At 44.0% G+C, this 26,649-nt stretch overlaps 1 protein-coding gene across 11 annotated transcripts in view; it reads right to left on the bottom strand.

Annotated features, from left to right (window-relative positions):
* DYSF (dysferlin) overlaps positions 1–26,649 on the bottom strand; it is a 1,012,908-nt gene that overhangs the window by 122,431 nt on the left and 863,828 nt on the right. For 5 of the 11 annotated variants that reach the window (XM_085642744.1, XM_085642747.1, XM_085642743.1 and 2 more), the window contains 2 exons: positions 21,612–21,653; positions 653–712 (listed from right to left, as the gene is read on the bottom strand). The exons of 3 other annotated variants lie outside the window; for them this stretch is intronic. In XM_085642744.1, the coding sequence (XP_085498870.1) occupies positions 653–712; positions 21,612–21,653 (102 nt within the window). The remainder of the gene's footprint in view (positions 1–652; positions 713–21,611; positions 21,654–26,649) is intronic. 3 more of the 11 variants (XM_085642751.1, XM_085642752.1, XM_085642748.1) reach the window with 1 other exon arrangement.

The following is a 26,649-nucleotide window of genomic DNA, read 5'->3' as shown; positions in this document are numbered from 1 at the left end:
ACCGCACGACACATAGGACCACGCACCCCACAGTCCCTCACCAGATGCTGTATCTTGGTAGAGCATGTTCTTGACCTTCCTAACCAACTGTCTACTAACATGGAATCTCCACCATCTCCCAACGAAGCTTCCAGTAATCTAGACATGTTGTTCAATTGTTCCTCTGCACCTATGAGTCAATAACTATCAGCCAGGAATAAATGGCTATTATCCCACTTTAAAGGCCGAATTCCTGTGTCGTAAATGTGTCAATTTACACAGCCTTGAATTACAAGTAAACTACTCTCACATGGGGCATTTTTGTGATCCTTTAATGGGTATCTTGCAGAAAACAGACCTTTATGTTTACATATCATATGTGAATTGCCATTTGGCAGAATGTTTTACCAATATTAGGTAAGATACTAAGTTGAGAGATGCACAGCATAGTTCACTGATGACAAATTGTGCAGCACAGCCTTATTTGGATGCTTGTTAACTGTTTCTGACTGCTTTCATTCTGTGGAGGTAAGGCGGTTTAGGTATAATCAGAAAACGACACTTTAATGAGTAAGCCATGAATTAAACTTCTTGAACATAATACTTGTAGGCCTTCACTTCTTTTCCTTAGTATTACAAACAATGTGTATATACAGAATTGAAGCATACATACATGGAGGCTGGAGCAAGAAGATGACATGTTAATTATGGCTGAGCTGGTGCTGTCTGCAAGCTACAAAATGAAAGGACTGGTTAGCAATGGGGTTAGAGGAACCACAACTCTACCAACAGCAGCAGAAGCATTACATGGATGGAATCCACAGCAATGACGTATGAACACAACTTTGGAAGCAAACATAACATTTTTAATAACACATATTACATTCAAACACACCCTGCCGTCCTGTAGCGTGAAGTCATAAGGCCTCCACCAGGTCCCCGTGGACGAGACTAGGGGCGATAGAGGCCAAGGGATCTATGTGAACAAACGACACTCGACAAACAGAACAGAGCAAAGGCGGTAGCGCCAAAACACAAAGGGGCAGATTTATAATAACTGGCGCATCCCTGCTTATCAGCAGGGATGCGCCAGTTATTTTGCGCCCCAGCTCCGCCATCATGGATGCGCCGCATTTATAATGCGGCGCACCATGGGGCAAAAACGGCACAGATGCGTAAAAGTGGCGCACTGCTAGAGTTGCGTCGCAAGCACGACGCAGCTCCAGCAAGGCTCTGGGGTGCCCTATCTGCACAATGCTGCGTCAATCCTTACGCTTGCTTCAAGCAGGCGCAGGGTTTTGACGCAGCATGGGCTCAACAGTGACTGAGTGAAATCTTGTAGATTTCACTCAGCCACTTTTAGGAGGCGTTCCTGCGCCGGAACGCCCCCCCCCCCCGCGCCGGAACGCCTATATGTGGCGCAGAGCTTCACAACGTGACGCATCTCCCAGATGCGTCACGTTATGAATACCCCGCACCATGGCGCAGGATTTGCGCCGCCGCTGCGTCACAAAAGTGACGCAACGGCGGCGTAAATGAGGCGCAAGGGCCTCATAAATCTGCCCCAAAATAAGCAAAATATATATATACGAATAGTGATTTATCTGCTGTGCATCCTGCATTAAAGCAGCTTATAACACTGACTCTTTACGGGATAAGAGCGGCGACACCACAAAGTCTAAAAGAAGAGAGCACAGGGAGCATTAACACTGGACATAAATTATCATTTTAAATGGTAAAACTAATCATATCAAGAACGAACCCAGCAAAATAGAAGAAATGTTTCAGTAAAGAGTACAGGTCAGAATGAGAAACTAGGAACGCATCTTGGTGTCTTGAACAGGGGTGTCACTTAGGGTCACCAGGATTTCCGATTGTGACTCCTAGGTTTTAGGCCTTGCCTAGGGAGCGCTTGTGTTGTCTCTTCGAGACATGCTGTGTTCAGGATATGGGCTTGAAGCTCCGCTCATTGTCTGTTCATGCTTTCAATTGGCACTTGTGACTGTCCTTTGTAAATGCTTCATTGTGTTTGGCTACTTTGCTTACTAGTCCTTCCTTTTCTACTCTTGAAACCTCCGATAATGACTTGCCTGTTACATGTGTTGTTACTCGATATGTTTCATTTACACTTTGTGAGCACTCTTTTGTTAATGACTTCTTTGTCGTGGCTGCCATTGCAGGCACAACAGCTACGCACTGCCGAGCCGCACTTCCCAGACATGTTGTTCCTGTAATTGTTTCTAGTAACTTTAGGTATGTTTTTCAAAGGTTTCTTTTGGATTAGCTTGCAAGGTAACATTTTATTTATTTATGTTTCCACCGCGGCACGCACAACTTTTTTCTTTTATTTATTGACTTTTGTGGCAATGGCGGCAAGCTAAGCTTTAGCTTTAAACAGCTACGGCTAAAGCGCGGCGTGCTGCCATTGCTTCAAAAGCCAATAAATAAAAAACCAAAGGCGGGCGGACGCACCATTTTGTTTCCATTTATTTACTTTTATAGCAATCACGGCACGTCGAGCTTTACTTTTAAACATATTGAGCTAAAGCACGGCGTGCTGCAATTACTACAAAAGTAAATAAATAGAAAAAAAATGATGACAGCACAACTTTATTCTTCTATTTATTGACTTTTGTGGCAATGGAGGTATGGCGCGCTTTAGCTTTAAACATCTAAAGCTAAAGCGCAGCGTGCAGCCATTGCCACAAATGTCAATAAATAGAAAAACAAAGGAGGGCAGATACAGAATTTTTTCCCCCCATTTATTTACTTTATAGTAATGGCAACACGCCACGCTTTACTTTTAAACATAATAAGCTAAAGCGCGGTGTGCTGCGATTGCTGCAGTAGTATATAAATGGAAAAAAAATACGTTCCTGCATAACTTTTGTTTATTAATTGACTTATGTAGCAAAAGCGGCACGCCGCGCTTCAGCTTTAAACATCTGAAGCTAAAGCACAGAGTGCTGCCATTGTTACAAAAGTCAATAAATAAATAAACAAAGGCAGGCGGACGCCACATTTCTGTTCCATTGCAAAGCCAATAGTTCTACTTTTAACTAATGCGCGGCCAATTGCATTGTAAAAGCTTGTATAAGATGCCCCTACTTTGCTTCTGTGGCATCAGTCATTCTGCTTCATGATGAGGCTTATACTGTGTCTCTGGACCCAGTTCATGCAGCAACTGCAGAGCTTTCGTGAAGCATTCCCATAGCCCCTAAATCTTGGAGTGGGTTGCGAGAAGGGATCACGCTCACTCATTGACTCACTCATGAGCATGCGCTGCGCTTTCTCACCTCATAAGGATGCCTGTTTCAAAGAATTCATCTAAACACTTGGGAAAACGGAGATTGACCATGCTCTGCGCTGAAGAAATAGCCAACGTCAGAAAGAAAGAAAAAGATGACCACGTCATGAGAAATTATGGGGACTGACACTTACCTTCTAACAAAGATGCTGCAAGAGCCAAGGAATGCGGCGGGTTGAGAACCACAAGTGTTGTGACCTGTCCAGGAGCAGAGTCCTGCATTGGAAAATGGTCTCAACTCTCATCCCCTGAGTTTTACAGTTTGTGCAGGTGGGTACGGGCTGAGGAACATCACTGGTAAGTGGGGAAAAGGGGGCAATACGGAGAGCATGGCCGGCTATATGAGGCCGCCATCAAGGAACCAATATGGCCTTGACTCAAACTTTAGGTAATAGTATGGGACAGTATGGTCTGATATGAATGTAGGGTTCTGGAATCTACTCCTGATGAAGTCCATTTAAATTTGGATTAGGTGACACGACCCGATACTCAGAATATGTTCCATCCGATTTATTGCAGTTGCCATGTTACAATAAACATTAACACATTATAGATTCAATAAGACTACAATACCCATAAGTCCCAACAGTTTGTCAACCAATCACAGCTCCGATACACATAAACATCCAGAACTGCCTCTTCTTTTTGATATTCATTGCTTACTCACAGGATATGTACATTGTAAGTTCATAGCACCACATGAATAACTAGTCCTGCATATTGGTATTTTTCCAACTCTCTTTCATTATACCAATTTGGAACATACACATTTTCAATCCTCATTCTTCAACCTTAAACATATTCAGTCCTGTCCTAGTTAAGAGTAAGGCCTTGAATGTTTTCAGAATGAGAAAAATACTTGCAAAATGTTGGTGAAAACTCACAAACATGCATGCCTCTTGGTACTTACCAAATTCTACAAGTGAAGAGAGCCAGGAATGCCCCGGAACTCACCTTTGGCAGCTGGCTTGCTCACACTGACTATCACCATACTGGCCGAGTATCTATGTGAGTAAATCTCACTTGTGAGGGTAAAACCTTATCTAGCTACATAAAACTGTCTGTGAATTTGGCAAATAATACCAATTGATATATGCCCTATATGTATGTGTTATGTTTGTTTACTGTGAATAATATATACCACACACTACAGACGTGTTTGTCTGTGAGCAGCAAGCATAGTGACATAAAGGTAGCTATTGAGAGTAGCGGAGGAGGAGTAAAACCGGCTGACACAACATGGTTGGGTGTTTTGGGTACCTGACTTGCCAGGAGGGCGGTCAGGATCTCATCACTGGGGCCTTACATGGTGGTGTGGAATGATGAGAGAGAGGGAACACATGGGTTTTGTGGGAAGTTCTGAGGATGGGTAGATGTGGGTAGAGCCAACCAGTGAGTGTTATATAATCTTGAAATTTGGTTGCTGTTGCACACCCATCACAGTGGGAAGCAATGTATCTCACATTTACTCCTAATAGTGTTTCAGCCACTTCCAAGTGCTTCGGAGAAATACCTTGACGTAGCTAAGAATAGAAGGAGGGCCGTCCAATGGTTTGTGACACCACCACCTGCATGTCACCATCATCGTGACAAAGAGTTGTGACCACTCAACCCCACTCAGATGTAGCCTCTTCTGCCTGATTGCTGTAATATAAGCGTTACTGGCTGAATCCTGGCATACAGCGCCCATTTAACAGACATTTTTGCGCCCATATGTTCACGGGTACGGATTGGATGTTGGAAATTTCCTGATCCTGATTCATAGAGCTAGGAACAGTAAAAATTATTTTCACACATCCAAGTGACTATATTGGACTTCTGTCACAATGGTACTTCTCAACTTACAGCTTCTTCATTCAAACCACCGACTACCACTGTTTCAACAAGATAGGTATTTAATGAAATATAACACTGCTATGACCGCACAACATTCACCCAATATCTAGATCAACCCCAGCATTGAACGTAACACTAACTCATGCACCACATTTAATTAAAAGTAATTAAATTAAATATGTGCCATTAACCCAACCCAATGCTAATCCTAGCCCTACATTACATTGTACTAAATCAAAAGAAGTGAATTTAATAAAATAATATCAGTAATTTAACCTAACCCTAATGCTAAGGCTTACTATACGTCAATATTGACTACACATCAATTTTACTACATTAATTTAATTCATAATCATAACTTAATCCTTGTGTTGATGTTAATCAAAAGAAGCAAACTGAATACATTAATATTAACTCAAATAAGTGACCTTTAACATAACCCTAACACTAAACCTAACCAATATTCAAATTACATGTATTAATTTACCTTAACCTTACAACAATGCTAACCATAACTCTGGTTTAAATCAACCAAATAAAATAAAAGAAAAACAAACTTTACATAACCTGAATGCTAACCTACCTCATGTTAATTAGATTTAAGTAACCATAATCTCACTCAAATATTAACTTGATTCCAAACTTTAAATCAATTTAAAATAAATGAATTAAGTAATAGTGATATAACTGATTCTAAACCTTAAAATCACAATATTCACTATAATGTCATCTCATTAGTAGCTTTCACCGTGGTGAGAATTCGGATGCACCCCTTCCGAAGTGCTGGCACATCGGTATAGTGAACTCAGGGTGCCAGTGTGAGCACTAGGGCGAGAAGGGGCATTTCGTAGTGCGATGGCACTGCACAGGTTAGCGAAACAGTCACCAACTCATTCATTTTGCAGGTTGTGCCGCAGACTGATAAATTAGTCCTAGTAACAGGCGTGTAGTGGAATGGCCTTCTCCATGGATAGAAATCTTTTTCACATAGAAGATAAAAAAGGATGCAAATCTATGCTTGACAAATCTAGGCATGCATGCAGGAGATTATGAGAATCTACAAAATGCATAACAGCAGCAAATCACAGGGGTGAATCTACAATGGAGTGATTTGTACATTTTTTGGTACTCAGGCCTATGTGTGCCTTCTTCTACACTATCACCCATTGCTTCACCCTCCCTCCCCTTCACTCTCCGCTCTAACAAGAACGGCTTCTTATTCTCCCATGGAATCGCGTGGCGCCGGCGGCGACAGGGCGCGGCACACAGCATAATCGTTCGCCCATGACTGTACACCACATCTAAAACCTATTAATTTTTCAATCTAAACAGACATTTTAGGCCGTGGCATTGTATATATACAATGACAGAGTCCTGAAACCCCACTCCAAATTAGCTTAATTAGGAGCAGGCTCAAATAAGGACTACTTTGTGCTCTGACACCGCGTATCGATGTCATGCAGCGGACCGATATCGCCCAGTCGTTTGGGGACTTCACAGACAGCAGTTCAAAAGTTGGACCTGCGGGTTTTTTTCCCTGTCATTGAGGTGGACAAAAGCAGGCCAAGAAGCCCCTTTGTCCACTTCCGCTCTTGGCTTTCAGATGAGGGCCAGGCTAGAAAAACAATACAGGACAAAAAGAAATCCTGTAACAAGCCTTTCATTTGATAAAAGCACCTATTTATGCCAAGGTTCTTTGCAGCTGACATTAATTTAACTACTCCAAGAAGAGGCAGCCCTCGGTAGCACTGTTCAACCCCACAGAAAGAGACCATTTGAATTAGACAAGACCGCATGAAAATAATCCCAGAGGGGAAACTTGATTGAATTGTGTTCTCGGTCATAGAGGGACAAAGGGGCATCAAACACAGCTTTAAATTGTAAACAGTATTCAGTTCGAAAATAGGAAAATCTTTGCAAAAATATGAGCAGTTATCTTTTTTCCAAAATCTCTTCTTGTTTTAACAGAATGTCTCATGACTTTCTGAACATGTTTTAAATATCTTTTTTAAAAAAAAAAAATGGAAATCCACTCATTGCAGGTTTTCACTAATGATTTAAGAAGATTTAGTATTTTTGAGAAAATCCCTGAAGTACTCCTGAAATATACTGATCAGAAGGATTTTGCCTTTTCGTGCATTTGTACATTACACGTTTTTTAAAGAAGTTATTAAAAAAAATGTCACTTGGAGAGTTTTTTGCCCTAGTCTACACATAATACAGGGATGATTACGGACCTTTTCTTCCATATGTATATGCTGACACTAGAGGCACTTTGCAGCACTGGGCTGCAGGCATCGCCAGAACTTTGCTTTAGTGGGCGAGCACAGGCAAACAATATTTGTGCTTACTTGTATTTGCATGTGTTAGCTCATTAAAACCAGACCTATTGGGTTTGGTAAAGCTTTTTATGTGAAAAAAGAGGAGGAAGAGCAATGGATGAGAAAGAGAGACAAAACAATGTAAAAATTAATAACGGGAAATACAATGAGAAATGAAAGTAAATAGAAAGTCAGTAGAAAAGACACAGAAGAGAAAGAACAATGTGTCAATCAGATATGGAAAGGATGCACAGGTGACCTGACTAATACAGTAATAAAACCTGTTGCTAGAAAAAAAAAAGGACTATTGCTGTACAGAATGTGTGCATGATATAAAGAAATTAGTGAGTTATGATACAGTGAACTTTAGAGATGTAAAAGAGTTCCCCATGCAATACAATGCAAACACTCCTTAGGAGGCGGAATGATACACCAAATAGCCAGTAGCATGAGATGAGAGGAAAATACTCCTCTGGGTGGAGCCAAAGTTCACTCTTTGTATAGTTTAAAGAATTGGCAACATTAGGTAAGAGGGCATTTGCACCGTCGAGTCAGACCTAAAAATCCACTGAGTCTTTACCAACCAAGGTGCTCGTTACATGCTGTGAGGCCCTTGTAACCAGATAATCTCCAATCAGGTTAGGGCTACTATGCTGCCCTCTCTAGATACTCCCACTCCAGTGACTGCGGCAGTACTTTGAAGGCGCCGCTTGCGATTACGGAAGTGCTGGAGGGGCAGCAAATTCTCCCTGAGGCTGGCCAAACGTGCACAAGGAAATGTAGGAGTGACAAGGGTTCTTTGAGTCTCAGGTAATCAGTTCAGTTATTTATTTTACCTTTGTGCATGCCTGCATGACTGAGAGCATTTCACACCCTATGGACATTTAATCCTGTGTTTGCAGTAAATGGAGATGGTGAAATCATTGGGAGGGGTTGTGACTTTGCGCATTTCATCACATTCCCAATCGCCACACCCTGGCCTTGGTGCTTGCATGTTTCCACCTCTCAGTCTAAACTTATGGCTGTGGAACATCTTCCTGATTTTCAAATCTTCCTTAGGCATTTGTTCCATCTCCAAGCACAAGTGCCCACAGGTCTGAATTCTACAAATCCTGATCTGGTTTTTGTGCAGAGGGCACTCATTTTAAAGTAAAGTCTATGACAAGTTTTTCTCTGGGCACTCTTATGAAGTAAGACGAGCATCTAGGAAGGTTCCCTCATCGCTCTCTTATTGGGACAAGCAGACGAGCTCTACTGTGGGGTTTAGCATTAGCAGTGATCATAGTATCCTGTTTGCAAGCCTCCGGTCAGATGGTAGGTTGAGAAGCGTGCTTCCGTCAGGCATTACTGCTAGAAGCACCCTGAGGTTGAACGAATGAATGATAGCGGCACTAATGAGGAGCAACTGCGTTGCAGTTCTGCTATCCCGGGGGAAGCAGGTACCTTTCTTGAATAGGAAATTGAAAAGGCGGTTCGGCTGCGGAAGACGGTTACAGATGGAGGGTTGTAGATGATTACAAACCACAGCAAAGCAAACAATAATGCAGAACAGGACCGCCAGAGGACATTGAAAGAGGCATTGTGGATGAAAGGATGGACATGTGGTCAACAGGTGTGATGCTGATATCAGAGTTTCCACTTCATAATAACAGCAGCTGGAGTTGCTTCTGCACAGGCCCTGAGATTTTAGATGGAGTGGTAGGTCAAACCCTCTTTGTGGTGCCCATTCAGTGCGCCTCCTGACGGCCTCTTTGCCTCTGGGCCCGCATCCATAGTCCAGCGCAGGTGTAGAGGTGAAGAAAATGAGGGAACATCCTTTTGGGCTAGCACTAGTGCTATGTGCGACAGGGCTATCTCACCTACAGAAGTGGCTACACAAGCATCTGTGGCCCTTTCTGTAAAACCAAAGTGCTCTGGGTCACAGAAAGTAGGTATGCGTGCCCGTTGCACCATTGATGCACTTTCTGTAATACAGCACCAGGACACTAAGTTCGCTGTGGCATCTATGAAGAAAATGTATGGGAAAGACCACCTCCACTAAGTGGCTGGTCACTTTATAGCATACAAACACACACACACATACATATGCACTGAGTGTGTATGTGTGTATATATGTTTAAATATATGCATATATATATACATATATTTATAAATATACATATATATATATTCACTGAAAAAACATAGGTTTCAGGCCTGATATAGATAGGAATTAGCATTTAAAAATCCATAGAAATTCACTGAAAAAAACATAGGTTTTAGTGGTGTTATAGTTAGCTGGATATTTCGCTCAAACAAAACCATTGAAATTCCTCCGATATAGTTAGTTGTACTAACTACATCTGGCGCACCCGCAATCCACTGCTGATGATGTCACATATTACATCATTCATGACATGGTCAGTGACATCACTGATGACATCTCAAATGACATCACTGATGACATCATCCACGTGACAATCAGATACACCTCATCATACACTAGTATAACCTTTCATCACTCACTGTAAAATACAGAGTGCCATATTTGAAACCATTGACACACCAATACAAGTTTCTAAACACCCACTCAGGGATTCCTAGATCTATACACACATCTAATCACTTACGCAAGAACTGTCCTACTGGCAAGTTGTCCTTCAGGGCTTTTGGATGGTGACTTTCGTATGTAAGCAGACTATTCCTGTCCGTAGGTTTTTTGTAGTTAGTTGTGTGAAGGACTCCATTGCAGAAGGAGATCTCGAGATCTAAGAATGGAATCTTCTCAGCAGATTGTGTCCCTGGGAATTTCAGGAATGGATCGAGGGTGTTGATCCAACTGCAGAATCCCCTACACAGTTATGTGGGTCCACCAGTCCGTCACATGATCAAACTTTACCAGGAGCCACCAATTAGATGGGTACCACACAGGAAAGACTGAGACCGGTGACATCCGTGAGTGAACCCCCAAAACGTCTTAGGGCAGCTTCCATGCCAAGTGCCCACCAACTTGGGTAGTCACCTAATATGACTTCCGCCCCATCCGGTCACTAGATACTATAATGTCCCGTATAAGAGGTTCCACCTCTCATACAATCAGACTAGCCCCTTCTAAGATGGCGTCCATATTCATGAACATTTCCTACATTACTGCTCAGCGCCATGTGTCACCCTTGAGCAGCGCCCATACATTAACGCACCACTGTCGAGCTACGTATACACCCAAGATGGCCGCCATATTTGGCCGCGATATGGGCTAACCTTCCTACCCATCCTTCCCACTGAGCGTGTGTTCAAATGCACCTCCCGGCCCCACCGCGATTACCGGCGGCGAGAACGGAGGGGTAGGCACACAGCACTCTTCGGCATGATTGACTGTGAGTATGTTACTGCCACAAGAACCACAGCTCAGGTGAGATGATGAGAGTTGGGTGGGTCGACCGTTTTTTCATTCTCTTCACAGATTTTCATGTGCACCTATCTCTGACCGCCGTCGTGGCCGATCATCCTGAATACAGGGGTAGGCGATTCCCTCACACTTCACAACAGACGAGCGAGGCATGATACTTAGTGGGGCACTTTGCAATGTCTTTTTCTCACAAGCAGCACGATTATAATCACAGCAGCCTCTAAGAAATGAAAAAACGATCTCGACGGCAACCGTGCCACCTAGGTCATTTTCCTTCATGACCATTACCAATCCATGACCATGGGCACCGTGATCTAAGTTGTATGCATGTATAAACGATATACCACCCTAGGTGTATGACACCTCACTAGGGTGATGGACCACCTGTGTGAATGAGCACACAGGTCTACTAAAGGCACACTTGTGAGCTATTGGGCATCTGACACAGAGCATGCCCTTTTAAAACAACGAATACATGATGCATGAGAGCATTGCGCGTCTAAAATCATGACGAAACTGTCATTGCACTGTTTAATATATGTGTGTCTCTTCATTTGGCCCCCTTCCCTTTTTATTTATGTTTTCTCACCAGGTTGGAACACAGGATTCGATTGAGAATTCTAGTCAGTGCTATTATACACCGCAACCAAACTGTAGGTACAGTGGGAGTTTAGGGCGCCTCTTCCCTGACTTCTATTTATAACCATCACTTGATCTATCAATTCTGTACCTGGTCCTGACGAAGCGCTCTTGGATCTACTAGGGGCGCCCATGGCGCGAAACATGTTGACCTAAATTCCACTTTTTCACACACACATCTTTTTCATCACGGATGCGAGAGCAGTGGTTAATACTCACCCCTCCTCCACATTTCTTTTAAGGAGTATCTCCACATCCAGCAGATATATTAATTTTAACTCACCCATTCACTTCTCTAGGCCCACACACCCGCATGCACAACTGCGGCGTCTCCTAAAAAGATCTCCGCAAAAGAGCCCTCTCGCGGGGCCCGTGAGGGACTGCAGCGACACCCCCATGAGGAGCAACGCCCGATGATGAAGCATGACACTCACAAAGGTGTGTGAGGGCAATAAATTCAAAAGGAGAAATTCCCCACCCATTCTAAATATCCAACCTTACTGAGAGAAGCACATTTTTCCAACCATAATCGGTTGATCTATCTTCTTCTCTTTAGGAACAGCTACCCCTTAGTGATTATTACGTGTGTCCTTGGGAGCTTGGGTACTGGACCTTCCATTTCTAACTTGCTCCCTGTCCCCCCTCTCCATTATGTTTTATGACACACCCACACCCCAGACACACACACACATAGATCCATGCGGAAGAATATGGGTCTATTTACTCACAGAGAAGATATATAAGCAACGGGCATAGCCTTCCAGCCACAGCCCTCAAGAGACCAAATCCCAAGCTCAACAAATAAGGCACATAACACAACAGCGGTAACACAACAGCATAAACCTAATCAAACGTTGGTCTTTAACGGAAACCTCGAAACAAAATGGAAAGGAACTGGTCTCTATGGAGAGCTATGACACCATAGCAGAGGAAGAATGTCCACAAAATAAATCCCACTGCTGCACCGAAACACATGCTAAGCGTTAACCATGTTCATATGAATAGAAGGAATGGATGAGAGAGGTGAGCGTCCCACAGAGAGCTGCAAGTCACAGATTCCAGTCACAGTCTGGCTCACTCAGTCCTCTGACCTTCTGAGATCAATAACGTTGAGTCTCAATAAGGTAGATTAAACTAATAGCTACTAACCAGGCACTTGAAGACAGGACAGAAATATAATAGGAGCATTTGCAGGCAAACCCAGAAGATGTAACTGTTTACAGGTTTGAGCCCATCCCAATGCTCTTAAAATCTTGAATAGAGGCATGAGCAATAATGTTAACAACGGAAAGACAGCCACAAAGGTAGGAAAATGGGCAGCTGATAAGATTAACCTGGCTCTGCAAGGTCACAGGGTGATGGTACAGCCAATTCATTCCCAACACTAATTTCATAAAAAAACATCACTCCAGTCAGTCCAATCAACTCCATCAATTCAGTCCCAGCAACCCCATCAACTCTATCAAACCCATTAAGCTAATTAAACCCATTAGTTCCATCAGTCCCCTTAAAACCAGCAATCCCTTAGAGCCCATCAATCCACTCATCTTCATTAACCACACCAACACCATCATTTTCCTCAAACCCGTCAATCCCATCAAACACCATCCTTCCTATTGAGCACAATCAATCCTGTCAATGCCACCAATTATGTAGAAGCCATCAACCCCATCACTTCCATCAAACCCATCAAGCCCATTCCTATTGAGCACAATCAATCCTGCCATCTTCACCAAACCCCTAGAACGCATCAACCCCATCACTTCTATCAAATCCATCAATCCCATCTGTGAGAAGTTGGCCTGATGTATGATGTCACTAGTTATAGTGTACACCTTATATCAGTCCAAATACCCTTATGGTGATTGGTTGTAAAGTCAACCTTATAGACCAGCTATCCTAGTGGTAGCATGGACAAGAGCAGTCTTAGGCTAAACTCTGAATGGCATGTGAAGCCAGCTGTGATACCATATATAATCCCTTGAATACCAAATGAAAGGACACCACAACAGATATATATATAAAATAAAGTGTATTTATTCTAAGCAAACCCTCAGCACTCTTTATGAGTTTAGAGGTAAGTACAACACAGTCTTATTAATGCATACAGTAAGTCACACAGGTAAGTAATACAGTTAGGCCCTAGGGGCCACGCAAACCATATACTAAATAAGTGGTATAAGAACCACTGTCACGGAAATAGAATAGGCCTAGGCCTAGGGAATCGCTGGGGCTACACTACACTAGCGTTAGTTAGGAAGTGGGAGGCCCACGGGATTCGTGTGCAGAGTGGAAACACTCACGCGTAATGCGTAAAAGTCAATAGCAATGTTACAGTTTAGAAATAGATAGGTTTAGGACACTTCCGGAGTAGCTAGGAAGTTGAGACTTGAAAACTAGACACTAGGATAGTCACTATCCTGATGAGCACCGGAGTACCCAAGTTACCTAGCCCACAGGCTGCGGGTGCATAGGGGTGAAGATGCGTCGTTTTCGTCGTCGACTCCTATGGATGCCTGAAGAAAGATGCTGACAGGCAGTCAGTGAAGAGTGTCCGGTGGATCCCAAGGCTGGGATCAAGAAGAGAAGAAACCTGCAAGCAGAGGGGACAGAGTCAAGGTCATTAGCCAGTGACCACGTGGAACCAGGAAGGAACCAGGCGATGTCGTGAAGAGTTGCAGGTGAAGGTGAAGCATGTCGCTGCAGCCAGGAGGACCAGGAAGCGTCGAGGGCGACCAGGACCAGGAGGCGAGCTGTCCCACGAAGGCTCTTGCTGTCGGCGGCGTCGAAGTTGGACTAGGACTCACCAAGCCTTGGCAAGCGGAACCCACGAAGAACAAGGGACTTGCTTCTGGTGCAGACCAGGAAGGTCTGGGGTGCTTCTTCTTTGCAGAGAAGCGGGAGCCAGTCTGGAGGAGCCAAACCAGCGCAGAAGATTTCAGGGAGCGTCGTCACAGAGGCCACTAGCCAGCGGGCAAGCAACCGGACAGACGCGGCAAGCAGGAAAATGCTGAAGGGCCCCACGCAGGACTCGTGGAGTGTGGGGGGCTGGTCTTCGGTGCAGATGGTGCTTGGGGTTGGGGCTTCTCAATCCCCGGTGCACAACTTCGAGGGTACCTCAGAAGCTGCGCTGTAAGTTACTAGCCACTTTTCCCAGGTAGCCGGTCCCACGTCGCTCGTCGCCTCCACGGATCTCAGCTCTGCTGCAGATGTGGATGAGGGTCGGAGAAGTCTGGAAATCAAGGCTCTGGTCGGGCTCTGCAGTCGGTTCCTCGTCGAACGTTTCACAAAGCAAAGGGTAGTCTCTTGATGGTGCCTGTTTGCACAGGGTAGCCACTCCTTGGCTACAAGGGAGATTCTTCAGTCTTCTTCTTTCGTTGAATGTCGAAGGTCCAGAGTTTCTGTTCAGTTTTGCAATCATTCTCCACCATGGATGCCTTTCTTTCTCTAACTGGGTTGCACTGTGCTCTCAGGGTCAGCCTCTGGCTACCTAAAGCTGGAGGCTGGGTCCCTTTTGTGGGCTTACTGGAGGGACAGGTCAGGTTTGGGGCCCTAAGGTCCCATGTTTGCCTGTGCCCAACAGAATCCCTCTGGGGGAGGTCCCTAACTACCTGTGAAGGGGATCCCTCAGGAATGTTTTTACCCATCACCTGGCTAGGGCAACTAACCAGGCAATCCTCATTCTTTTGAAGGGGGGGTTCTTGTGGACAGGGGCCCTCTTGGGGTCCACTGGCCTCCCTGACCTCTGCAGCCCTGGGCTGACTGAGGCAGGGTAGAGAGAGGCAGGCTACCTGCACCAGACTGGGTCCCACCTTGGAAGGGGCCACTGACATCAGAGGCTCTGCCAGGCCAGGCCTGGCTACCTCTGGGGCAGTTCCTTCACAAGGGGTGAGGTCAGATCCCTGAGGAGGCTGACCTCTTCCTAATGTCTGGGGAGAGGGAGACTTTTCTTCCTCCCCACTACTCTCTGTTGGTGTGGAGTGATCCATGGTTTCAGGCTTCACTACACCTATATCAGTCTGAGTGTGGGCTGAGACCATTACAGCCTTGCCAACCTTTTCAGGAAGGCACTCAGTTTGTGTTTGAGCTGTGACTGTCACAGCTCTGCCAATTTCTACAGGGAAGTCTGTCTGTGCCTGGGCTGTGGCTACCACTGCCCTTCCAACCTTTTCAGGGAGGAAAGCTACTTGGACAGGGGTTGTGACTGGCACAACCCCACTACCCTTTTTGGAAAGGCCTACCATTTTGGAATGGGTGTCTTGTTCAACTCCAGCCCAAGCTGAGAGTTCTAAGTCATTCCCCAGCAAGCAGTCCACAGGCAAGGTTGGAGACACTGCTACCCTTTTAGGGCCAGTGACCCCTCCCCAGCTGAGACATACTTCTGCCATGGGATGACTGTTTTGTTTGCCATCAATGTTAGTTACCTGGTATGAGAAACCAGGCAAAAGCTGCTCAGAGGGAACTAGCCTATGGGCCACCATAGTGAAGCTAGCTCCAGTGTCTCTGTAGGCCTCAGCTTTTCTACCATTGATGTAGGGTTCCTGTCTGTACCTACCCAAAGTGTTGGGACAGGCAGTGAAGTTGGCAAACCCCATGCCACCATCACAGACAAGAGTAGCTGCTGCAGGGGAATTGGCTAAGCCAGGATCCCCCTGTGTTCCCCAAGAAAACCCAACCAAATTTTTGGGGGCACTCCCACCACCTGGGGGATTACTGCTGACAGTAATAGGTGGTGTGACAGGAGTAGTTGGAGGAACAGTTTTGTTTTTAGCCTGTGGACAACTGCTGTCAGTTTTCCAATGCCCAGGTGTTTTACACACATGGCAGTAAGGCTTTTTAACTGTGGTAGAGGAGGGAGCTTGGGACCCACCACCCTGTGTGGAGTTTTGGGGCCCTGAGGAAGATTTCTCTTTTGCTTTATCCCCACCCTTCTCTTGAGGCTTGGTGGTATCTTTCTTTTGGTCACCACCCTGATTTTTAGGCCTAATCCTGGTCCTGACCCATTTATCTGCCCTCTTTCCCAATTCTTGGGGAGAGGTCAAATCTGAGTCTACCAGGTGTTGATGGAGAAGCTGGTTCTGACAATTACTAAGGATCTGCTCCCTCATAATCAAGTTGTACAATCCTGTATAGTCCTGCACCTTGCTGCCAGTTAACCAACCTTCCAAAGCCTTAGTGGCACAATCCACAAAATCAGACCAGTCCTGTGTCTGTGTCTTCTGGGTGTCTCTGAACAACAACCTATATTGCTCAGTGGTTAAGCCAAACCCATCTATCAGAGCACTCTTCAGGACTTTGTAATTGTTTGCATCCTCATCACTGACTGTGAGGAGCTTGTCTCTACCTTTGGCAGAAAAGGAGAGCCACAAGATAGCTGCCCACTGACTTTGGGGTACCTGCTGTACTTTGCAGGCCCTCTCCAAAGCAGTCATCCATTTGTGGATGTCATCCCCATTCTGGTATGGGGGGACTATCTTGCTTAGGTTTCTATGGTCATAAGACCTATCCCTATCTCTAGGAATGTTGCTGCCACCAGTGGGTTCTGACCCACACCATTTTTGCTCTCTAGCCAGAGCAAGCTTCTCTTTGGCAAGGGCAATTTCTTCCCTCTGAATCCTCAGATTGGCTTCCCTCATTCTGGCTTTATGCTCCTTTCTCTCAGGTGAAGTCATTCCCCTGTGAGAGGAAGCATTAGAGATGCTAGAGACATGGGAGTGGATGGATTCCCTTGAAGGGGATCTGTCCCTCCTGCTTCTCTGTGAATGTCTACTTGTGGGTCTGTATGGGGGGACCCCATGCAAACTCCCATGTAAACTTAAGTTAGCCTGGCTAAGTCTTCCTACTTGGCCCTGGCTGTCTACCTCTTCCTCTGAAGTCCCATCTGACTCATCTGTGGTGGGTAGACCCTTATCTACAGCTATGGCACCATCCCTGGCAGCTCTTTCAGCATCATAGGCCTCCAGAAGCTCCACTAGCTGTCTAAGGGTAGGGTTGGAACCCTGTTTTATTCCTCTGGAGGTACACAAATGTCTCATCTCCTGGAATGTTAAGGTATCATACCTAGAGGGGGTCTTCTGCAGACCTGCCCCTCCTGAGAGAGCATCTACTTGATCTCCTCCCAGAGGCATGATCTAGTGAGGGTGTGGTGTGTGCACCTACCTACACTAGTTGTTTCTACTAAACCTCTCTAGTAGTTGTAGTCAGGGTGTGTTACTCCCTTCAACCTACAACCACTAAGTCCAGTAGGACTTAAGTATTATAAACTATGTTATATGTACCTAGACAATATCTGTGTGATCTTTCAATTTAGTATCTCAAGATTACAATGGTATTACAACAGCAAGCTCAGATCCCAACCGCTGCTCACCAATGTGAGAAGTTGGCCTGATGTATGATGTCACTAGTTATAGTGTGCACCTTATATCAGTCCAAATACCCTTATGGTGATTGGTTGTAAAGTCAACCTTATAGACCAGCTATCCTAGTGGTAGCATGGACAAGAGCAGTCTTAGGCTAAACTCTGAATGGCATGTGAAGCCAGCTGTGATACCATATATAATCCCTTGAATACCAAATGAAAGGACACCACAACAGATATATATATAAAATAAAGTGTATTTATTCTAAGCAAACCCTCAGCACTCTTTATGAGTTTAGAGGTAAGTACAACACAGTCTTATTAATGCATACAGTAAGTCACACAGGTAAGTAATACAGTTAGGCCCTAGGGGCCACGCAAACCATATACTAAATAAGTGGTATAAGAACCACTGTCACGGAAATAGAATAGGCCTAGGCCTAGGGAATCGCTGGGGCTACACTACACTAGCGTTAGTTAGGAAGTGGGAGGCCCACGGGATTCGTGTGCAGAGTGGAAACACTCACGCGTAATGCGTAAAAGTCAATAGCAATGTTACAGTTTAGAAATAGATAGGTTTAGGACACTTCCGGAGTAGCTAGGAAGTTGAGACTTGAAAACTAGACACTAGGATAGTCACTATCCTGATGAGCACCGGAGTACCCAAGTTACCTAGCCCACAGGCTGCGGGTGCATAGGGGTGAAGATGCGTCGTTTTCGTCGGCGACTCCTATGGATGCCTGAAGAAAGATGCTGACAGGCAGTCAGTGAAGAGTGTCCGGTGGATCCCAAGGCTGGGATCAAGAAGAGAAGAAACCTGCAAGCAGAGGGGACAGAGTCAAGGTCACTAGCCAGTGACCACGTGGAACCAGGAAGGAACCAGGCGATGTCGTGAAGAGTTGCAGGTGAAGGTGAAGCTTGTCGCTGCAGCCAGGAGGACCAGGAAGCGTCGAGGGCGACCAGGACCAGGAGGCGAGCTGTCCCACAAAGGCTCTTGCTGTCGGCGGCGTCGAAGTTGGACTAGGACTCACCAAGCCTTGGCAAGCGGAACCCACGAAGAACAAGGGACTTGCTTCTGGTGCAGACCAGGAAGGTCTGGGGTGCTTCTTCTTTGCAGAGAAGCGGGAGCCAGTCTGGAGGAGCCAAACCAGCGCAGAAGATTTCAGGGAGCGTCGTCACAGAGGCCACTAGCCAGCGGGCAAGCAACCGGACAGACGCGGCAAGCAGGAAAATGCTGAAGGGCCCCACGCAGGACTCGTGGAGTGTGGGGGGCTGGTCTTCGGTGCAGATGGTGCTTGGGGTTGGGGCTTCTCAATACCCGGTGCACAACTTCGAGGGTACCTCAGAAGCTGCGCTGTAAGTTACTAGCCACTTTTCCCAGGTAGCCGGTCCCACGTCGCTCGTCGCCTCCACGGATCTCAGCTCTGCTGCAGATGTGGATGAGGGTCGGAGAAGTCTGGAAATCAAGGCTCTGGTCGGGCTCTGCAGTCGGTTCCTCGTCGAACGTTTCACAAAGCAAAGGGTAGTCTCTTGATGGTGCCTGTTTGCACAGGGTAGCCACTCCTTGGCTACAAGGGAGATTCTTCAGTCTTCTTCTTTCGTTGAATGTCGAAGGTCCAGAGTTTCTGTTCAGTTTTGCAGGTTCAGGATAATCTAAAGTCTTGAGGCCCAACTCCCACTCTTATACTAATCTGGGGGGCTGGGATACCTGCTAGGTCACGCCTTATGGGTGGGACCTGGGAGGGGGTGGTTACACCCACTTCCCTTTGTCCAGTTTCGCGCCAGAGCTGGGGCTGGAGTGCCCCAGCGCCGGTTTGAACTGGACTATGCAAGGAACACCTTGTGTGCCCCAGGCATGTCTCATTCCTTTCAGCCCACCCTGCCCCAATACACTAAAGGCTGTCTGGGGAGGTGCTAGCACCTCCCCAAGCAGGAAACCTATTGTCCAGGCCTCCCTGGCTGGGATCACTCCCAGCTGCAGGAGGTCAGACTTGTGTCGTGGCAGCAGCATCCATTTTGTGATGCTGAGGATTTGGTCAGAGGCTAACAGTTGAAGTATGATTTTAACATGTCTTTCCCTCTAGAAGGGGGGAATAATATTCTCATGTCCAGAAATGGCATGGGGGTATTATTCCCGAGTGTTAGACACCTTACACGACATGTTTTGATAAAGCCAAACCATAGTTACCATAACCGTCTAAGATTATAAGGTACTTTAAGAGTATATGGTAGGCTATATCATAGAACAGCTATAAGGACATGGTTCCGAAAGCTGCAGACAGGCTCAGCTCATGCTAGAGCACCATCTCACATGTTACCAAGCACTCTGCCTCCAGGATTGTTAAGGCCTGCCATAGGAGTGACTGATAGGTACACATGTGTCTACATATAAGGGCAGATATAGGCATACTATATCTAAGCAAGGGGTGATTACACGACCTTGCCCCAGCTGAGTGATCAGCCAGTTGTGTCTGATTGGAAGGCCAGACCAGGGGTGGCATAATACATGCTGCAGCCCCTGGGAGGCCTAGGGTACACCTATGCCCTGGGTACCTAGGGTACACTATACAGGGTCCAATAAGGTGATCCTTACCAATTGGGAATGTACCTAGGGTACATGGAGTCCATTTTACAGAGAGAGCAGACAGCCTGAGACCCTGAATGGCAGGATCTCAGGCCAACTAAGTCGAAAAACCAGCTAGACACTAGGCAAAAAGTTGGGGGTAACCATAGTCAGATATCCACCTTCCTACACCATCAAACACCATCCTTCCCATTGAACATCGCCGATCCTGTCATTTCCACCAATCCTGTAGAAGCCATCAACCCCATCCATTCCCTCAAACCCATCAATCCCATCAAACACCATCCTTTCCATTAAACACTTCCAATCCGGTCAATTCCACCAGTCCTGTAGAGCCCATTAACCCCATTACTTCCCTCAGACTCATCAATTCCATCAAACATCATCCTTCCCACTGAACACCATCAATCCTGTCAATTCCACAAATTCTGTAGAAGCCATCACTTCCATCAAATCCATCAACCTCATCAAACACCATCCTTCTCATTGAACACCGTCAATCCTGTAATTTTCACCAATCCTGTAGAACCAATAAAATCCATCAATACCATCAAACACCATCCTTCCCATTGAACACCACCAATCCTGTCAATTCACCAGTTCTGTGGAACCCATCCACCTCATCACTTTCATCAATCCCATCAATCTCATCAGCCCCACCATGCCCAGGCATCCTATTAACATGATCAAACACCATACACTCATCAGTCCCAATAATCACGTTAACCTCATCAATTCCATCACCCACATCAATCACATAAAACCCATCTATCCTACAAATATGATCAAGCCTGCCAATCACATCAATTTCATAACCTTTATGAAGTCCTGAATTCCATTCACACCGCCAATCCCATCAAATGAATCAACTCATCAATCCAAGCAACATCTTCAATGCCATGGACCTTCTAAATTTCCGCAGCGCGTAAACATTTGGTACCTTTTGACAGATCTTGTATTTTGAATACGGCCATGACCTCCAATGTGTGCCTCAGAATGTCAATGAGGAGTGACAGCCTTGAATCATTGTTATCAGACAATGATAAACATATTTTATGCAGCTGCAAAGCCAAAGACTGGAACTATAGCATACTCTCGGGCTAGGTCACCATTCTGTGGCGTTCCACCACAATGGTCATTTCACCAACACCAAATTAAAAATAAACATTGTCTAAGATAGGTTTGTTGTCCTCTTGTACCTTGACTGAGGCCGCTGCTGCCTTTTCAGTTTTGATTGAATCCTGCAATGAAATCCGTTAGAGAATGAGATGCGTGCATAGCTGGGAATGTGTTCAATTGTTCAATGAAACATGGTCATAAAAAGCTAGACTTCCTGTTATCCTACAAGAGTTGGCATGTTGAAATGGCTACTACTTCAAACACGGCTCGGAATAGGAACAATGCTTAGAACAGGCTTCGTCTTTACAAGGGAATATAAATAACACAAAGGAATACTGAGTCGTAAAACAACGACTCGTTGAAAGGACTATTCACATTACCATTCCTAGCTGCTAGGCAGATGAAAGAACAGTCTCCATGGGGCAGTAGTCAAGAAAAGGTCAGCAATTAGATCAGATTGACACAAATAATTACAGAGAGGCGGAGAGGAAGCAGTGAAGCAGGGGGGTGCGGTTTCATTGAATGCAGGGCATAATGTGAGCTGGGCTAATTAGAAAGGATGGTTTGTTGGACAACACTCAACCATCTGCATTCTATCCCATTGCAGCCAGCTCATTATACTTTGATTCCTTCTGACCTTCTGTACAAACAGCAAGTAGTAAAACCATTCATTCTCAAGCCAAGCAAAGTGCAAGGCATTGAGTGTGGGTGCCGACCGCATAGCTCTCTATGTCAATCAGCTGGTGTCCATTTAAAACTTGGCCGATAGAGGTCACTATTTAAAGCTGCCAAGTCCAGAAAAGTGGCAGTATCTTGAGCTGCCAACTGGCCAGGCATGGCACAAATTTGAGGAATAACCGTCGACGTTTCAGCCTCAGAGTGCCAAAAGATCTGCGAGACCATCTTCAGGACTCACTGTTGAACACAAAACAGAAATTGAGGAGGGAAAGTAACTGCATTCACACAGCCGACAAAAATTCAATACGTTTCTGTTATGAGTTCAACACTGAGTTCTGATGAATGTCTCGCAGACCTTTTGGCACTCTGACACCGAAACGCTGAGGGTTCCTCCTCCTTAACTAGATTAATGGCATTAATTGCGGTTGAGTAAAAAAAATTGCTTAACATGGACAGACAATTGGAATTGTGGACCTATGCAAGTTAAGAGGCGTCTACGCCTCTTGAATATCCTTGGATTAACACCATATGAACTGTATCTATGTTGGATCTTACTTACGAGGGGCGTCAGTGTTGTTTGCATTGATTTGAGTGATACCCCTGTAGTTGGAGACATAGGCGATTCATTCTGTATATAACAGTACAGTTTTTGGGGGGTGAGTTTCTTGTGTTCTTTTGTGAATAGTGTTGCGTCGTTTGACCAATTAAAAAGAATTGTACAAATAAGTCCTTCTGAAACATTGTTAGTTGTAACTGATGTACCCAGTACTCTGGGGGAATACTGGGTTGCCCTGTGTATGTTTAGTATCCTAAAAACCAAGCACGGATCCAGCATGGTCCTATGATGGCCACCAATGGTCTACTCTAACCTGTGGCCAAAAATAAGTGTTTTCAACGTTCTTTCAAGAGATAAATACCCTGTATTAAAAGCGCAGATACAAGGTGTCTGACATAGATAATGCTCAGCATTTGCCCACCGACAACTTTTACATGTGTGAAAAGTCCCTTAATTATAGTCTATTCACAATCATGGTGGGCATTTTTTTCATGGGGATAGTTTGTGTCGCCGAAAACTAGAGATACACGGCAAATGTGTACACAACATTTTGCTCTGCTTGCAAGTGTGACGTGAGATTATGTTTAATTGGCTATTCTGTTGTTTTTATATATTCTATTCTGTTGTTTTTATATATTCTATTCTGTAGGTTTTATATATTCTATTCTGTGGGTTTTATATATTCTATTATGTCGTTTTTATGTATTCTATTCTGTAGGTTTTATATATTCTATTCTCTTGTTTTTATATATTCTATTCTGTGGGTTTTATATATTCTATTCTGTGGTTTTTATATATTCTATTCTGTGGGTTTTATATATTCTATTCTGTGGTTTTTATATATTCTATTCTGTGGGTTTTATATATTCTATTCTGTCGTTTTTATATATTCTATTCTGTCGTTTTTATATATTCTATTCTGTGGGTTTTATATATTCTATTCTGTGGTTTTTATATATTCTATTCTGTAGGTTTTATATATTCTATTCTGTGGGTTTTATATATTCTATTCTGTCGTTTTTATATATTCTATTCTGTGGGTTTTATATATTCTATTCTGTGGTTTTTATATATTCTATTCTGTAGGTTTTATATATTCTATTCTGTCGTTTTTATATATTCTATTCTGTCGTTTTTATATATTCTATTCTGTGGGTTTTATATATTCTATTCTGTCGTTTTTATATATTCTATTCTGTCGTTTTTATATATTCTATTCTGTCGTTTTTATATATTCTATTCTGTGGGTTTTATATATTCTATTCTGTGGTTTTTATATATTCTATTCTGTGGGTTTTATATATTCTATTCTGTGGTTTTTATATATTCTATTCTGTAGGTTTTATATATTCTATTCTGTGGGTTTTATATATTCTATTCTGTCGTTTTTATATATTCTATTCTGTGGGTTTTATATATTCTATTCTGTGGTTTTTATATATTCTATTCTGTAGGTTTTATATATTCTATTCTGTCGTTTTTATATATTCTATTCTGTCGTTTTTATATATTCTATTCTGTGGGTTTTATATATTCTATTCTGTGGTTTTTATATATTCTATTCTGTAGGTTTTATATATTCTATTCTGTGGGTTTTATATATTCTATTCTGTAGGTTTTATATATTCTATTCTGTGGTTTTTATATATTCTATTCCGTAGGTTTTATATATTCTATTCTGTGTTTTTTATATAGCGCATGGCTACCCGTAGGCTTCCCGGGACTTTTTGCAGCTACCAACTACTGGTATGACTACTTACAGGTATCTGCTAAGGCTTGTACATTCTGAGAGCAGAAATTAGCGGTAGGGTGATCAAACTAGGGCCCCCCGAATACTTGACTAATAGTGGAGCCATAAACTAGGCGTTCAATTTTAGTCTATTTCAAGGCACAATGCTAACTGGTGATTTCTCTTGATTCTTTGAATATATTGTAATGTGAAAAAGAATCTACAAAAGAAGACTGAAGATCAAAACAGAAGATCAGAGTGACAGCAGTATCCCACTCCTGCCTCCTGACCTGCAGGAAGTCCTTTAAGGGAGGGCGGCTGGTTCAGAAGGCTGAGAGGCAGTATGCGAAGAGCCCTGGGTTCGCAAGATATTGAAAGAGACAAGAACTGCACCATTAAGAAATCCACAAATGAAGACAACTGCACCAGTACCACAACCAACGAGTAGGCAGTTAGTGAAAGAATAGATTGAGATGTTTTGCGAGTTCAAGCAATCTTGCAGATACTCGATGCCAAAATCAGTACCTCCTGTTCACGGATTATATCATTACAGAGTTCAATTAGTGAAGAATAACAACCCTTTTATATGTCTTAAGTGAATCAATTTGCAAGCTAAAATAGCACAATAACATTATGCTAAAAAACATAAAACATTGGCTATTAAATACATCACAATTATGCAACTATCCAATAGTGTAAATGCATTAATAAGGTATGAGTATACTTGTGGTAAGTTTTGCAAGTGTAGTAAAATACAGACACATGTAATGAGACATGTATGGTAGGTTTATTTACGTGGCGGTACACTGAGCGTGGTATATGGGAAATTCAAGCCTGTCATATTAGTAAGGGACAGTAGAGAAACCCAGGCATGTATTATATCCCTGGGTCATACACATATGAAATGAATGTGCACAGGACATGCTATCCAGGGTTCATATGACACATCATTTGCCGATTCTTTGGAGTCTTGACGCTTTAGGTTCTGGGAGGATGTAGACGAATGTCTGCGATTTGTAGATTTCACCACAGGGGTGTACATGCGCAGATGTGGAATCTTCCCATCATCTCTGGCCGAGATAATGTGGGTGCACTGATTGGACGCGCAGAGTTTTCCTTGGCGTTGTACCACATAGGGAAGGGGCAGCCCTTGCACCCTATAATGTGGGTGACCTGAATCCTGGGGTTTCCCTACAATGTTCCTGGTTTGGGGGGTTGATTCTTAAGACTCTTGTCTCGTGGATAGCAGTCCCCTCTCACTCAGTGGGAGCCCCAGTGTCTTTCTATAGCATCTCTGCCAGGTATGGGGACGTCATAACCTTTGATGAACAGTATTTGCGACTCAGCGATGTTCTGTTTGACAGTGTGGACTATGCTGTCAGTACAGCCCTCTGTCTGGATATGTTTACGGATGTGGCACATAAAGTAAAATTAAGAAAACAATAGCTCAAGGTGAACATTCGACTTCCTTTTGTGTGGGGAAATACACTTGGCCATATGTAGAAAGCAAAATTGCGATCGCAAACGCCGAAATTCGCCGAATTTCGGCGTTTGCGATCGCAATTTTGCTAAGTGGGATGTAGGAAGGCAAATCTGCATGCAAAATAAGGAATCGCAAAATTTGCGATTCCTTATTTTGCAAATGCATTTAAGGAATCCCAAATAGCGATTCCTTAAATGCAATGTAGAAAGCACCCAAGTTGTGCTATTTTGGCTTAAGGAATCGCAAATTACCACCAACTTCAGGTTGATGGTAATTTGCGATTTCTTTCAATAATGCAGTTTTTTGCATTATTCAAAGTGCCATGTGGCACACATACATGCCCTTAGGGCATGTATGTGCGCCACATGTGCACCCATGCTCATTACAGGGGTGCAAAAGGGTGTCATGTTGACACCCTTGAAATTGCATTCTCAATTTGCGATTCTCTAATTGAGAATCGCAAATTGAGAATGTCTTCCTATTCATTCCTATGGGCCTTTTAGCCCATAGGAATGAATGGCAAGGTATTCCTTATTTGCGATTCTCAATTAGAGAATCGCTAATAAGGAATAGGTGGGATTCGCAAACAAAATTGCTAATCCTACCTACATAGCGTTTTGCTATTCTCTAATTGCGATTCCCTAAAAATTGCAATTAGAGAATCGCAAAACA

Source organism: Triturus cristatus, chromosome 2_2 (assembly GCF_964204655.1).
Source record: "Triturus cristatus chromosome 2_2, aTriCri1.1, whole genome shotgun sequence".
In the NCBI taxonomy this organism is placed as follows: Eukaryota; Metazoa; Chordata; class Amphibia; order Caudata; family Salamandridae; genus Triturus; species Triturus cristatus.
This window is presented reverse-complemented; position numbering and strand designations above follow the sequence as displayed.